Consider the following 13,973-nt stretch of genomic DNA (forward strand, 5'->3'; position numbering starts at 1 on the left):
TTGTGTAAGTTCTTTTTTTTTTTTTTACGGTACGTGGGCCTCTCACTGTTGTGGCCTCTCCCGTTGCGGAGCACAGGCTCCGGATGCGCAGGCTCAGCGGCCATGGCTCACGGGCCCAGCCACTCTGCGGCATGTGGGATCTTCCCGGACCGGGGCACGAACCCGTGTCCCCTGCCTCGGCAGGCGGACTCTCAACCGCTGCGCCAACAGGGAAGCCCTGTATGAGTTCTTTATATATTTTGGATATTGAGCCCTTATCTGATACACGGTTTGCAAACATTTTCTCCCATTCTGTAGGGTGCCTTTTCATTTTGTTAGTTGTCTCTTGCTGTGCAGTAGCTTTTTAGTTTGATGTAATCCTGCTTACTTATTTTTGCTTTTGTAGCTTGTGCTTTTGGTGTCATATCTAAAAAATCATTGCCCAGACCAATGTCAAAGAGCTTTTTTCCTATGTTTTCTTCTTGGAGTTTTATGGTATTAGGTCTTATGTTTTAAGTCTTTAATCCATTTTGAGTTAACTTTTGTGAGTGGTATGAGAGAGGTCCAGTTTCATTTTTCTGCATTTTTTTCATTTTCCTAACACCATTTGTTAAAGGAACTATCCTTTCCCCATTGACTGTTCTTGGATCGTTTCACAAATATTAATTGACTATAAATGCAGGGGATGGTTATTTCTGGGCTCTCTATACTGTTCTATGTCAATTTTTATGCAAGTACCATGCTGTTTTAATTACTATAGCTGTGTAGTACTGTTTGAGATGAGGACATGTGAATGCCTTTGGTTTTGTTGTTCTTTCTCAGGTTTGCTTTGGCTATTCGAGGTCTTTTGTGGCTCCAAACAAATTTTTAGGATTTTTTTTCCTGTGGAAAATGTCATTTGAATTTTGATAGGGATTGCATTGAATTTATAGATGGCTTTGGGTAATACAGATGTTGTGTATAGAAACACAACTGATTTCTATATGTTGATTTCACATCCTGCAACTTTACTGAACTTGTTCATTAGTTCTAATAGTTTTTTTGGTTCAGTCTTTAGGGTTTTCTTTAGATCATATAATCTTCGAACAACAATTTTACTTCCTCCTTTCCAATTTGGATGCCTTTTTATTTCTTGCTTGACATTTTTCTCATTCCAATTTTGATTGCTTGCTGATTTTGCTGTAGCTTTATTTTCCTTTACATTGGAGACAGAAATACTGTCTTTATGTCAAAGGAATAAGTTTGTCCTCTAGCATCAAAACACATTGCTATTCTTAAATTGAGAATAGGTGTAGATGATGGGCTAACATCTAGGAACTATGTTGTAAGAGATGGAGTAGAATGAGAGACAAGACTGGTTACAAAATTTATTTTTCTTTCTTTCTTGTGTGTGTGTGCATGCCAAGTAGGTATTTGTATAAATTAAATACCTATTTAATCTGTAAAATACCCCTCCTCCCTTCAGATAATCAGCACTGTATATCTCCTAGGCATGAACACACATAAACAGAAAGCCAGAAATCCAAGATATCAAGATCACCATCTTGGCACTGGACTTTCTAGGGCAGTTTAACTGTTCCTATTTTCACTGACTTTTTAGACCTTGCCTTTTTTTTCCCCCTTTCTACTCAGATCTACTTTATTCACTTGCTTGTCATCCTGTATTAATCAGTTCTCTGACTTGAAACCATTGAGTGCTTGTGACATTAGTATTACCATCTTTTTCTGTTTTTAGAAGTAAAATAGTGTATTTTAAAACTTTAGTCTCCCATATATGATCTCATTTAATCCCCAAGACTACCCTGTGAAGTTGGTGGAGTGAAGTAAGTTGCCCCAGCTCACACAGCTGCTAAGTGGCAGAGCCAGAACTATGACCCTTTCCTTGCCCAGTACCTTTTCTGTTACACTACAAACTTTTTGTTTAAGTTGGTTTTAAATTAGACCAGTCAATAGTTAACTCCCCCTGAAAGTAAGATGAAGACAGAATAAAGTTAAAACTCCCCTCTCCCTTCCCCCAGGAATACTAACTACATCAGTGGTATTACATCTTACTGCATCACATCGGGAGATAGTAATCTCAAATTTTTCCACTAAGTTTGATCACTTGGTTGAGGTGGTGATGATCAGATCTCTCTTTCTGAAGATACCGTTTTACCCTTATAACTAATAGACAATCCGAGGTAATACTTGAGGATCGTTTGATTTCCAAAAACCTTCCTCCCAATACTCATCTGAGTAAATTATTACACTAGAAGTTGCACAATAATTTCCCAACTCTAGTATTTCATCTACATGCATTAGCTGCCATTCTTGGTTTTTTTTTTTTAAGCTTTTCCTTTTTCCTCATAACCTCACTTTTTTTTTTAAATTTGAGTATCACTATAGATGCAAGGACTTTTTAAAATCATTGTGTTATAATCCATTACTATTACTGCTTTTTTCTTGGATGCTTAAATTGTTCCCAGATTTGAGCCCATTTGTCTTTGAGTACCTCCTTGCTTTCTTGCACTATAAGATGTTCCAGGCCCACTTTTTGTGTTCCCTGCAAACCTGGAATTAGCCTTTTTTTTTTTTTTTTTTTTTTTTTTTTTTTGCGGTACGCGGGCCTCTCACTGTTGTGGCCTCTCCCGTTGCGGAGCACAGGCTCCGGACGCGCAGGCTCAGCTGCCACGGCTCACGGGCCCAGCCGCTCCGCGCCATGTGGGATCTTCCCGGACCGGGGCACGAACCCGTGTCCCCTGCATCGGCAGGCGGACTCTCAACCACTGCGCCACCAGGAAAGCCCCCTTTTTTTTTTTTTTGAGAAAGAATATTTAGGAACTAAAATCTGATTGCTATTGTGAAGTCATGATATCTAGACCCTTTCAGTTGATAGACGAAGAAAATAAACCTCTTTGAAAATCAGGAGTTCATGCTAATTTAAATGGAGCCTCACAGGATTCTTTTTCAACTTAACCTCATTTCATATTTTCATCTCTCGTCTGCCATTATAGACCCTCATTTTTAAGAGTCTATATGGTGATTCAATTTCATACTAGAAAGCATTATTTTTACTTGTTTTAGAAAAATTTGTTCAGTTTACCAAAGAGATCAGTATACTTTATTTGAAAATTAATAGGAGGGACTTCCCTGGCAGTCCAGTGGTTAAGACTCCACACTTCCATTGCAGGGGGCACAGGTTCGATCCCTGTTCGGGGAACTAAGATCCCCCGCATGCTGTGCGGCTCGGCCAAAAAAATATATATAATTAATATGAAAGTTTAAAAACCTCATGTCTCTACTTTCAATGCCTTAGTAGGAAATAGGCAAGCAGTGGTCCTAAAAAAAAATCGTTTTCAGGTGATTGTTGTTATAGTTCCTAATTTCTATTTTCTTTTTAGCTGTTTATACAAAGTCATCACAGTCACACATTTACTTCTCCAAGCGTACAGATTCACATTTTAGATTCTCAATGGAATCCAGTTCAGTATTTTTGACATTTACAGCATTATGCTGAATTGTAGCATTTGCTTCTTCATGCTTTTATATTTCAGTGAGCTACTTTTGAGTTGTTGGTTTACTTCTTGAAATATGGACATAATGCAATACAATAAAAATAATGAAAAATGCGTACTAACCGAAACTAAACAATATGCAAAAGACAAATACCTTATTGCCTTATCTGATAAACGCAGTCTGTGTAGTATGCATGAAATATTTAAGAGTGTAAGTATTAACAAAAGAGTTAGGTTTCTATGGAAATAGTAACTGCTTTTATCTTTTACAAATTTGAAATTGTGTGAAAAAACCTTAATCCCAGTAATTTTATCTCTGACCCCCAAACTGCATGTAAACCACTTAGTAGACGTCCAGGGATTTCTAGCACCTAAACACTGTAAAAAAGAGTTGTAGCTTTTTCTAATCCACCATCCTGGACTCATCAAAGCCCAGGATCTTTTGGATAAAGTAAATAAATTGCAATTCGATTTCTAAAGAACCCCTGATGCCTCCTTGGTACCTGCTTTATCTTTACACACTGATACTACTGCTTTACTCCTCCCTCAAGTTGTTTGTGTTATAGTCTAGTTAGAATAGGTAGAAAATAAATGCCAAAATGGCCTTTAAATGTTGTCATTTGAAGCTAACACTCCAAATTGGAGACCTTTGAAATGAGACCTTTGAAGAAAAGAGCAGTCTGAATTGAAGTGTGCATAACTGTTTTGAACTGGAAATTACCTCTAGTTTAGTGAATAAAACCTATGTAAATTAAATAAAACAATGCATATATATTTCTTTTTTCTGTATTATGTCTTATACTTATCCATGTAGAGATGTCCAAGCATAGGATTCAGGAAGAGGACTGGGCTGGAGATATGAGGGTCGTTGGATGGTAACTGAGGTCACAGGGGTAGATGAGGTCACTTAGGGTTGAGTGTGGAGAGCAACAAGATAGAAGGGTCAACCAAGGACAAAATTCTAAGGGATGAGTAGAAGAGGAAGACTCAACAGAGACCTAAAAGCAGTAACCAGAGGTAGGAAGGAAATAAGGAGAGAATTAGTATTATGAAAGCCTAGGGAAAGAGAGTTTCAAAGAGGATTGAAAATGGACAACAATGTGAAGTGTTAATTGGTGAAGATGAGGTCTGAGATGTTCCACCTGCTTTAGCAACATGGATATTTTTGAGACCATGATGCGAGTAGTTTTACTGGTGTGCCCAGGGCTGAAACTAGCCTGCAATGCTTTACAGTGGGAATGAGGGGGAATCTTTCAAGAAGTTTGGCTATGAAGAGCAAGAAAGTGCCAGGGATCAAGGAGTTTAGGACACAGAAGACATTGGAATGTGTTTACATGTTGATGGGAGGGAGCAAGCCAGCCACACTGCTTGTAATCCCCACAGAACCATGCAGTATGAGGCCTCCTTGTTTAATTCATGGTGATCATCTTCACTCTTCCCAGAGATGGGGCTAAACCCAGTGAACTTAAGTGCTAATCATCTTCCAGATTCTGCTAAAGTAAAACAGTCTTTCTCTGACCATTCTCTCCCAACATAGAATTAATCAAATCCTCTTGTGTCCCCACCATAACCTGCAAAATACTCTCCATGCTTTATTGCATTTATTTGTTTACATGTCTCTTTTCTCCATAAGTTGTGTTTTATTCATCTTAGATGCCAAGTGCACAGCTCTGTCGCTGATACACTGTAGTGTTCAATAAATAGTAATAGCCTTTTATAAAGCAATAACCTTCATTTTAAAAAATCAGGTATTTTGTGTTACCGTATTGGATCTTCACAACAACTCTGTGAAAAAAGCACTGTAATATTCTCATTTTATAAATAAGAAACTTGAGACTTAAGAGAGCTAAGTAACTTGTGCAAAGTCACATAGTAAGTGGAAGAGACAGGACTCAAACCCAGTCTGTTAGCAAGATTCATGCTCTTAAGCTCACTATAGTCAATGCAAGATTGAATAAATGAATGAATGGATGGGTATCAAGGAATTCAGAAGGACAAAATTCCCACAAATGAACTACCACACCATTTGTTAAACATAACACATACTGAGAGTGTCCAGTTGCTCAATAAATGCTTTCTGTTGGGAAGGAAAAATGGAACAGTTGCAAAACTGACATGTAAACTTCCAGACTGTTAACCACTGGAGCCTTCTTTCTTATTCTTCCTTTCTAGAAGACAAAAAGGATTAACATCCATGCTCCCTTTGTTCATCTGTGTACACCTTGCTCCAAGAGCTTAATGATACAGATGAAAGGACATGGCACTTTTGAGGAAATGAAACTTCACAGTAGCTGGAGTATATGTAAAAACTGCAATGGAGTAGGTGAGTAAAGACTAGGAAATGCAGGCATTGTGGGCTGTGTTCAGAAAGGTGGGTTTTTTTGCTCGTTTGTTTTTAATTCTTATTTTATATTGGAGTATAGTTGATTTACAATGTTGTATTTCAGGTGTACAGCAAAGGGATTCAGTTATACATATACATATAGCTATTCTTTCTCAGATTCTTTTCCCACATAGGTTATTACAGAATATTGAGTAGAGGCCCCTGTGCTATATAGTAGGTCCTGTTGGGTGTCTATTTTACAAATAGCAGCGTGTATATGTTAATCCCAAACTCCTAATTTAGCCCTCTCCCAACCTTTCCCCTTTGGTATCCATAAGTTTGTTTTCGAAGTCTGTGAGTCTGTTTCTGTTCTGTAAATAAGTTCCTTTGTACCATTATTTTTAGAATCCACATATAAGTGATATCATATGATATTCATCTTTCTCTGACTTACTTTATTTAGCATGATAATTTCTAGGTCTATCCATGTTGCTGCAAATGGCATTATTTCATTCTTTTTTATGGCTGAGCAATATTCCATTGTATATATGTACCACATCTTCTTTATCCATTCATCTGTTGATGGACACTTAGGTTGCTTCCATGTCTTGGATATATTGTAGATAGTGCTGCTATGAACATTGGGGTGCATGTGTCTTTTCAAATTATGGTTTTCTTCAGATATATGCCCAGGAGTGGGATTGCTGGATCATATGGTAGCTCTGTTTTTAGTTTTTTAAGGACCCTCCATACTGTTCTCCATAGTAGCTGTACCAATTTACATTCCCACCAACAGTGTAGGAGGGTTCCCATTTCTCCACATCAGAAAGGGTTATTTGTCATAGGGGCAGATCTAAATTTTGCGGGGCCAAAAGTATATACAATTTGGGGGGCCCTCTTTAAGAAATCCATGATTTTGTATTTATAGCTACAGAATTAAGTTCAGAGCCTTGGAAGGGGTCTGTGCAAGTGCACCTTAAGTTTCATTAGCTTTCTGATAAATCACCTATGCCTCAGAGCCACTGAAGCATCTTCAGCTGGGAGAAATGTGGTTAGATTTGCATGGGGAGAATGGATCAGAGGGTTCAAGTCTGAAGCCTGGAGCAGTAGCCTGGAGCCACCTCAGCAACTGTGGGAGATGATAAAGGCCTAAACTAGGGTAAGGCAGTTAGGAGAGAGAAAAGTGGGTGAATAAAGCCTCTTCAGGTGGTAGAAACAAAGGACTAGGACTGACTACAGGTAGCCCATAGGGGCCATATACCAACCACATCACAGAAATGTCTCCCCAAGCAATGTGATTTCCACTTATCCTTTAAGGGCCTTTTCCAGTTAAGAAGTACTTTTTTCCTCTTTGTGCCCTGCTCTTTCCACACAGGTACAATGAATGTCTCCTTCTCTCTGACTCCCTTGGGCTTTGTACACACCTCCATCTTATACTCGCTCATAGCGTCAGGACAGGGTATGCCTTATTCACCTCTTGTATCTTGTATCTCCAGAGTCTTCATAGTGGAGGATGAAGGAATGGCCTGCTTTGCTCTATACAAAGACATTTAGAATAATATAAAATATTAGGAAGTTTCTATGAGTGATTGAGATTCAACCTACGATTAGTTGTTGATATGAATTGTGGTTGGGCTCCAACATAATAAAAGTGTCCCTCTGACAACCACCACAAGAGTCATCCCTTATTTAAGTTTAGTTCTTCCTAATCTGTAGAGAAGTTCCACATATAAGCTGTCACTTAAAACTTATAGCGGGCTTCCCTGGTGGCGCAGTGGTTGAGAGTCCGCCTGCCGATGCAGGGGACACGGGTTTGTGCCCCGGTCCGGGAAGATCCCACGTGCCGCGGAGCGGCTGGGCCCGTGAGCCATGGTCGCTAAGCCTGCGTGTCTGGAGCCTGTGCTCCGCAACGGGAGAGGCCACAACAGTGACCTCTCCTTTTTGTGGCCCATGTACCACAAAAAAAAAAAAAAAAAAAAAAAAACCTTATAGCCACTTGGAAAATCATCACATGGAGGTAGCAAAGAGACCTAGGACTAGCCCTTATTTTGCTACTATTAGTGTGACCTTGGACAAGTGATTTCACCTTACTAGTGATATGTGAACATTTCACCCTAATGTTCTCATCTGTAAAATGACGAAGTTATAGTAGGTCATTGATTTTTAACCTTCGTTTTCAAACAAAATCTTCAGCATTACTCCAGCACATAACAAAGTCAGAGCAGAAGCAGGCTGAGGGCCCAGTTTGTCACTCACTGGAACTAATTCTGAGGTCTTCCGTCAAAGCCCCTAGCCTACACAGTTTGATGTCCATGCTACTAGAAGACCCTTAATTAAATGCCTTAGAGCTGTCATTGACCATCTCCAATATGATGGTCGACTCAAAGTCACTGAGCTAAACTGTGGTATAAGGGCCAAAATCCAAGCCCCTCTTTTGTACTGAAGAGCAAGACCTCTGCTCACAATGACAAATTAGGACAGTGAAAAAGGAGTTGTTCAAATACCAGATAATATTTGTTGGGCCACAGCAATGCAGGAGGATGTTGAAAGTTCTGAGTCCATCATTAAATTTTCTGGTGTCTCATAGCTGTAGAGCTAGAAGGAACCACAGAGGCAGTAAGGTCTTTCCAGAGAAATCTCTTACAGATCAGCTAAGTCTCTGCTTAAATACCTTCAGTGAAGTCTTCAACCTGACCATATGGTCGTCTGGGAGCTCCATGCAAATTTTGCATCCTAGACCTGTCTTTCAGAACAGTATAGAACAAAGTAGCCTTTCCAACGTCTTTAAGAGCACTAAACCCAATTCTTTTGTGGTTTTAACTTTCTCAACTATGTCAATTTAAAACAAAATATCTTTTGACAGAATCTTAAATTCAACATAATATCACTCTTTGCTTGTTTTTATTACTCTTGTTAAGTACTTTACATACCAATGATCTTCTTTCCCAGATGTCTCAAAACATTTATTTCAAATAATGGCTGTCTTTTTCCCATTGTATATTCTTGCCTCTTTTGTCAAAGATTAATTGACTGTAGGTGTGTGGGTTTATTTCTGGGCTCTCTATTCTGTTCCATTGATCCATGTGTCTGTTTTTGTGCCAATACCATGCTGTTTTGATTAATTACTGTAGCTTTGTGGTATTGTCTGAAGTCTGGGAGAGTTATGCCTCCTGCTTTGTTCTTTTCCTTCAGGGTTGCTTTGGCAATTCTGGATCTTTCATGGTTCCTATAAATTTTAGGATTATTTGTTCTAGTTCTGTGAAAATTTTCATGGGTAATTTGATAGGAATCACATTAAATTTGTAGATTGCTTTGGGTAGTATGGCCATTTTAACAATATTAATTCTTCCAAGCCAAGAGCATAGGATATCTTTCCATTTCTTTGAATCATCTTCTGTTTCCTTTATTAATGTTTTATAGTTCTCAGAGTATAAGTATTTCACCTCCTTGGTCAGGTTTATTCCCAAGTATGCAACTGATTTCTGCATGTTAACCTTGTATCCTGCTACCTTGCTGAATTTATCAGTTCTAGTAGTTTTTGTGTGAAGTCTTTAGGGTTTTCTATATATAGTATCATGTCATCTGCATATAATGGCAGTTTTACCTCTTCCCTTCCAAGTTGGATACCTTTTATTCCTTTTTCTTGTCTGATTGCTGTGGCTAGGACTTCCAAAACTATGTTGAATATAAGAAGTGAGCGGGCATCCTTGTCTTGTTCCAGATTTTAGCAGGAAGGCTTTCAGCTTTTCACCATTGAGCAGTATATTGGCTGTGGGTTTGTCATAAATATCTTTTATTATGTTGAGATATGTTCCCTGTGTACCCACTTTGGTAAGAGTTTTTATCATGAATGGGTGTCAAATTTTGTCAAATGCTTTTTCTGTGTCTATTGAGATGATCATGTGTTTTTTGTTTATGTGGTGTATCACATTGATTGATTTGTGTATATTGAATCATCCTTGTGAACTTGGGGTGAATCCCACTTTGTTGTGGCATATGATCTTTTTTATATGTTGCTGGATTTGGTTTGCTAATATTTTGTTGAGAATTTTTGCATCTGTATTCATCAAAGATATTGGCCTGTAATTTTTTGTGGTGGTGTCTTTGTCTGGCTTTGGTATCAGGGTGATGGTAGCTTCATAGAATGTCTTTGGGAGTATTCCCTCCTCTTCAATATCTGGAAGAGTTTGAGAAGGATTGGTATAAGTTCTTTGTATGTTCGGTAGAATTTGCCTGTGAAGCCATCTGGTTTTGGACTTTTGTTTGGAGGGGACTTTTGCTTTGTAGGGAGTTTTTACAGATTCTATTTCACTTCTAGTGATCAGTCTGTTCAAATTATCTATTTCTTCTTGATTCAGTTTTGGTTGGCTGTGTTTCTAGAAACTTGTGCATTTCTCCTAGGTTGTCAAATTTGTTGGCCTAATTGTTCATACTATTTCCTTATGGTTTTTTGTATTTCTGCAGTGTCGGTTGTTATGTCTTCAGCAAGTGGTGTTGGGAAAGTTGGACAGCCGCATGTAAATCAATGAAGTTAGAACACTCTCACCATACACAAAAATAAACTCAAAATGGCTTAGACTTAAACATAAGACATGACACCATAAAACTCCTAGAAGAGATCATAGGCAAAACATTCTTTGACATAAATTGTACCAATGTTTTCTTAGGCCAGTCTCCCAAGGCAATAGAATAAAAAACAAAAATAAACAAATGGGACCTAATCAAACTTACAAGCTTTTGCAGAGGAGCAAAGGAAACCATCAACAAAATGAAAAGACAACCTACAGAATGGGAGAAAATATTTGCAAATGATGCAAATGACAAGGGCTTTATTTCCAAAATATACAAACAGCTCATACAACTCAACAAGAAAACGAAAAACCCAGTCAAAAAGTGGGCAGAAGACCTAAACAGACATTTCTCCAAAGAAGGCATATGGATGGTCAAAAAGCACATGAAAAGATGCTCAACATCACTAATTATTAGAGAAACACAAATCAAAACTACAACGAGGTACCACCTCACACTGGTCAGAATGGCCATTGCTAAAAACTCTACAAATAACAAATTCTGGAGAGGATATGGAGAAAAGGGAACCCTCCTACACTGTTGGTGGGAATGTAAGTTGGTATAGTCACTATGGAAAAACAGTATGGAGGTTCCTCAGAAAACTAATAGAACTACCATATGATCCAGCAATCCCATTCCTGGGCATATATCCAGACAAAACTAATTCAAAGAGATACATGCACCCCTGTGTTCATAGCAGCACTATTCACAATAGCCAAGGCATGGAAGCAACCTAAATGCCCACTGACAGATGAATGGATATACAATGGAATACTATTCAGCCGTAAAAAAGAATGAAATAATTTAATTTGCAGCAACATGGATGCCACTAGAGATTATTATACTCAGTGAAGTCAGAAAGAGAAATACCATATAATATCACTTATATGTGGAATCTAAAATATGGCACAAATGATCCTATCTACAAAACAGAAACAGACTCATGGACATAGAGAGCAGACTTGTGCTTGCCAAGGAGGCGGGGGCTGGTGGAGAAATGGAGTGGGAGGTTGGGGTTAGCAGCTATTATATATAGAATGAATGGATAAACAACAAGGTCCTACTGTACACCAAAGATTCAGTATCCTATGATAAACCATAATGGAAAAGAATCTTAAAGTATATATAATGGAATCACTTTGCTGTACAGCAGAAATTAACGCATTGTAAATCGACTTCACTTAAAAAAAGAGGAATGATGACCTAAAAAAACCCCAAAACGGCTATAGCAGCCATAGGCTGTTGCAGATCAGAGAAAAACCATGAGGTTGTTGTGATACTCTGCAGAAGAAGTTTCATGGTCACCTTTTCCCTGCTCCTCTTTCACCAAGTATAAGCTTGAGCGTCCTAGAATGGCAGTTAAAAGTCCCCCCAGCCAGAGAAATGCCAGTAAGGATTATGAATGGAAGTTTGTGCTTTTGAGAGATGCTGGCATCCCTGCGGCCTAGAGATCAGCCAAATAGTGGTTCTGCATGACACCTTAGGACCTTGAGATCCCGATGTAAGAAGTATGTATGTGTAATACCTGGGAGGGAGAGAGTGAGGTGGGTGTTCAGGGGGCCAAAAATCTCTCAGTAGCTCCATAATTTGCAAATGAGATTAAAACTCCAGCAACAGGAAAAGTCAGGGCCACTGACAATTGGAAATATTGGCATGGGGCAGAGAGGCCTCTTGGCTGGATTAGGACCAGATGGGTAATAGGCTGACCCCTCCCAGCTGTTCATCTTGATAATCAAAGTAAATCTTGCACCTGTGATACAAAATTAGCTCAGAAACCAAAGACAACCCTGGGTAAAGTACATTTGTTGCTTTGAACAGAAGCTTACTATCAAGAGATACTTAGTTTAAGAAGCATTTCATTCGGAGGAAGAGCTAAAAGAACAATTTCTAGCTATTAACTCCTTGTCTCCTGAGCGGATTTAAAAATAATTCAAAAACTCACTCTGAAGAGCTTTCCCCAAAGAGCCAGATACACGTATTGCACTGAATAATTCTGTTCATTTATAAATTGAAAAGAAGTCTATTTGAAAGCTACAACTTAAGTCAGGCCTGAAGCAGCTTCCTGTGAAGTAAGCTTCAACAGTATGGTTCAGTGGAAAGGAGCAGTGGATTGAGTGATCAAGGGACCTGAGTGAGTCCCATCTCTGCTAAGTGAACTTGGACAAAGCTTTTGGTTTCTCTAGGCTTCTCTGAACTACAAAATGGGGAGATCAGATGGGAGCAAACTCAGATTCCATGAAACTTACCAAATCCTTGAACTAGAGTAATAGAAATTGTTCATAAAAGTGGCTTCCAGCAAGTCTTTGTTTTAAATACCCGAATGGAAGGGGCCACAGTAACCAAGTTTTCAACTCTTTGTTTAAAGATGCTAGCATGAACAGGATGGATCTACTTTATCTTCATAGAAATGGCCTTGCATAGCTCACTAATATTCCTAACCTGCTAAAAATGCAGGCCCCAAACAGAAACAGGCTTCACATTCTACGTATGATCAGCTCCCAGTGAGGTGGTTGCCCACCTATGTATGGGGAGTTTTTCCACACCTGGAGGTAAGGCTGTAAGCTCCACTCTCTAAAACAGCAAATACACCCCTCTGCCCACAGATTACTCTTTAAAATCAGTTTTATTGATCCATGTTTTTTAAAATGTATTCTAAAAAATAGACCAAAATGTTGACATAGTTGAGTGGCAGGAGCTAGGTCCCTCCCTTCCCTTTATGCTTAGCTGCATTTTTCTAGTTATCTAATACATTTTCGTAGCCAGGAAAATGAAGAAACTAAACAAATCACATTACTATACCTGAACTGCACCTATGTTTTAAAAATAAAGCACAGCAAACAGCTGGAAAGAAGAAAAATGCCAAAACGCTGGTGGCTATTTTTGGGTGGCTCATGGATGTTTTCATTATGCATTTCCCAAATGTTCTATAATGTGCATGCACTAACCTTCAATAACTGCAAAAATAACTATTTTAAGATTTACTTAACTGGTTGCAGCTTGCAGAGTCAGGCATTACTGAATGGGACTTTTGTGGTCAATCACTAGAAGCTGGGGAGCATTAGAGGAGGGAGGCTACTGCTCTCAGTTCATACTTGGAAAGATGGAGATGTGTGGTGCTGGGGACCAAAACATTAACCTAGGGACATTAACCTAGGATTTCTTTCCTTCTTCGGTCTCACTCCGGGTAAGATGGGTTCTACGTGCCTGGCGTATACATTTCATCACTATCCTTGCAATCCTGTATTTGGGTTATATTGTTCTTGTGTTGATTTGTCTGGTGGTCTTCCACAGCTTTAAGTAGTAGTGTTTGAGTGTCCTACATTTTGTGTAAGGGAGAAATACCATTTGTCTTCGTGGTCCAATACCTATCCCCCTCCCATGGTCAACAGAAATGACAGTGGAAGTCTGATCTTACAGAGGGGAAAGTTCCTCTCTGGACCGGAGTTGCAATCTGCCCACCAAGGCCACAATAGGAGATTGTCCTTTTAATCTAGTGCTAACCCTTTTACAAATGTGTAAGAACCATGACACCTGTTTCACAGCAGTGGGTATGTTTGTTTAGCATGGATTCAAGTCCCCTGTACAAACTACCTAGCTGGCAAAAGGGC

The 13,973-nt window shown here is 39.0% G+C and overlaps 1 protein-coding gene across 1 annotated transcript in view; it reads left to right on the forward strand.

The window, feature by feature from the left end:
* Positions 1-5,819, forward strand: part of PKN2 (protein kinase N2) — a 148,168-nt gene extending 142,349 nt beyond the window's left edge. Inside the window, exon 23 of the mRNA XM_027114254.1 lies at positions 5,646-5,819. Within this exon, the coding sequence (XP_026970055.1) occupies positions 5,646-5,804 (159 nt within the window). The 3' untranslated portion in view covers positions 5,805-5,819. The remainder of the gene's footprint in view (positions 1-5,645) is intronic.
* Positions 5,820-13,973: the final 8,154 nt, after the last annotated feature.

Source organism: Aethalodelphis obliquidens, unplaced genomic scaffold, assembly GCF_003676395.1.
Source record: "Aethalodelphis obliquidens isolate GAN/ISIS:26980383/991018 unplaced genomic scaffold, ASM367639v1 scaffold13, whole genome shotgun sequence".
Lineage (NCBI taxonomy): Eukaryota > Metazoa > Chordata > Mammalia > Artiodactyla > Delphinidae > Aethalodelphis > Aethalodelphis obliquidens.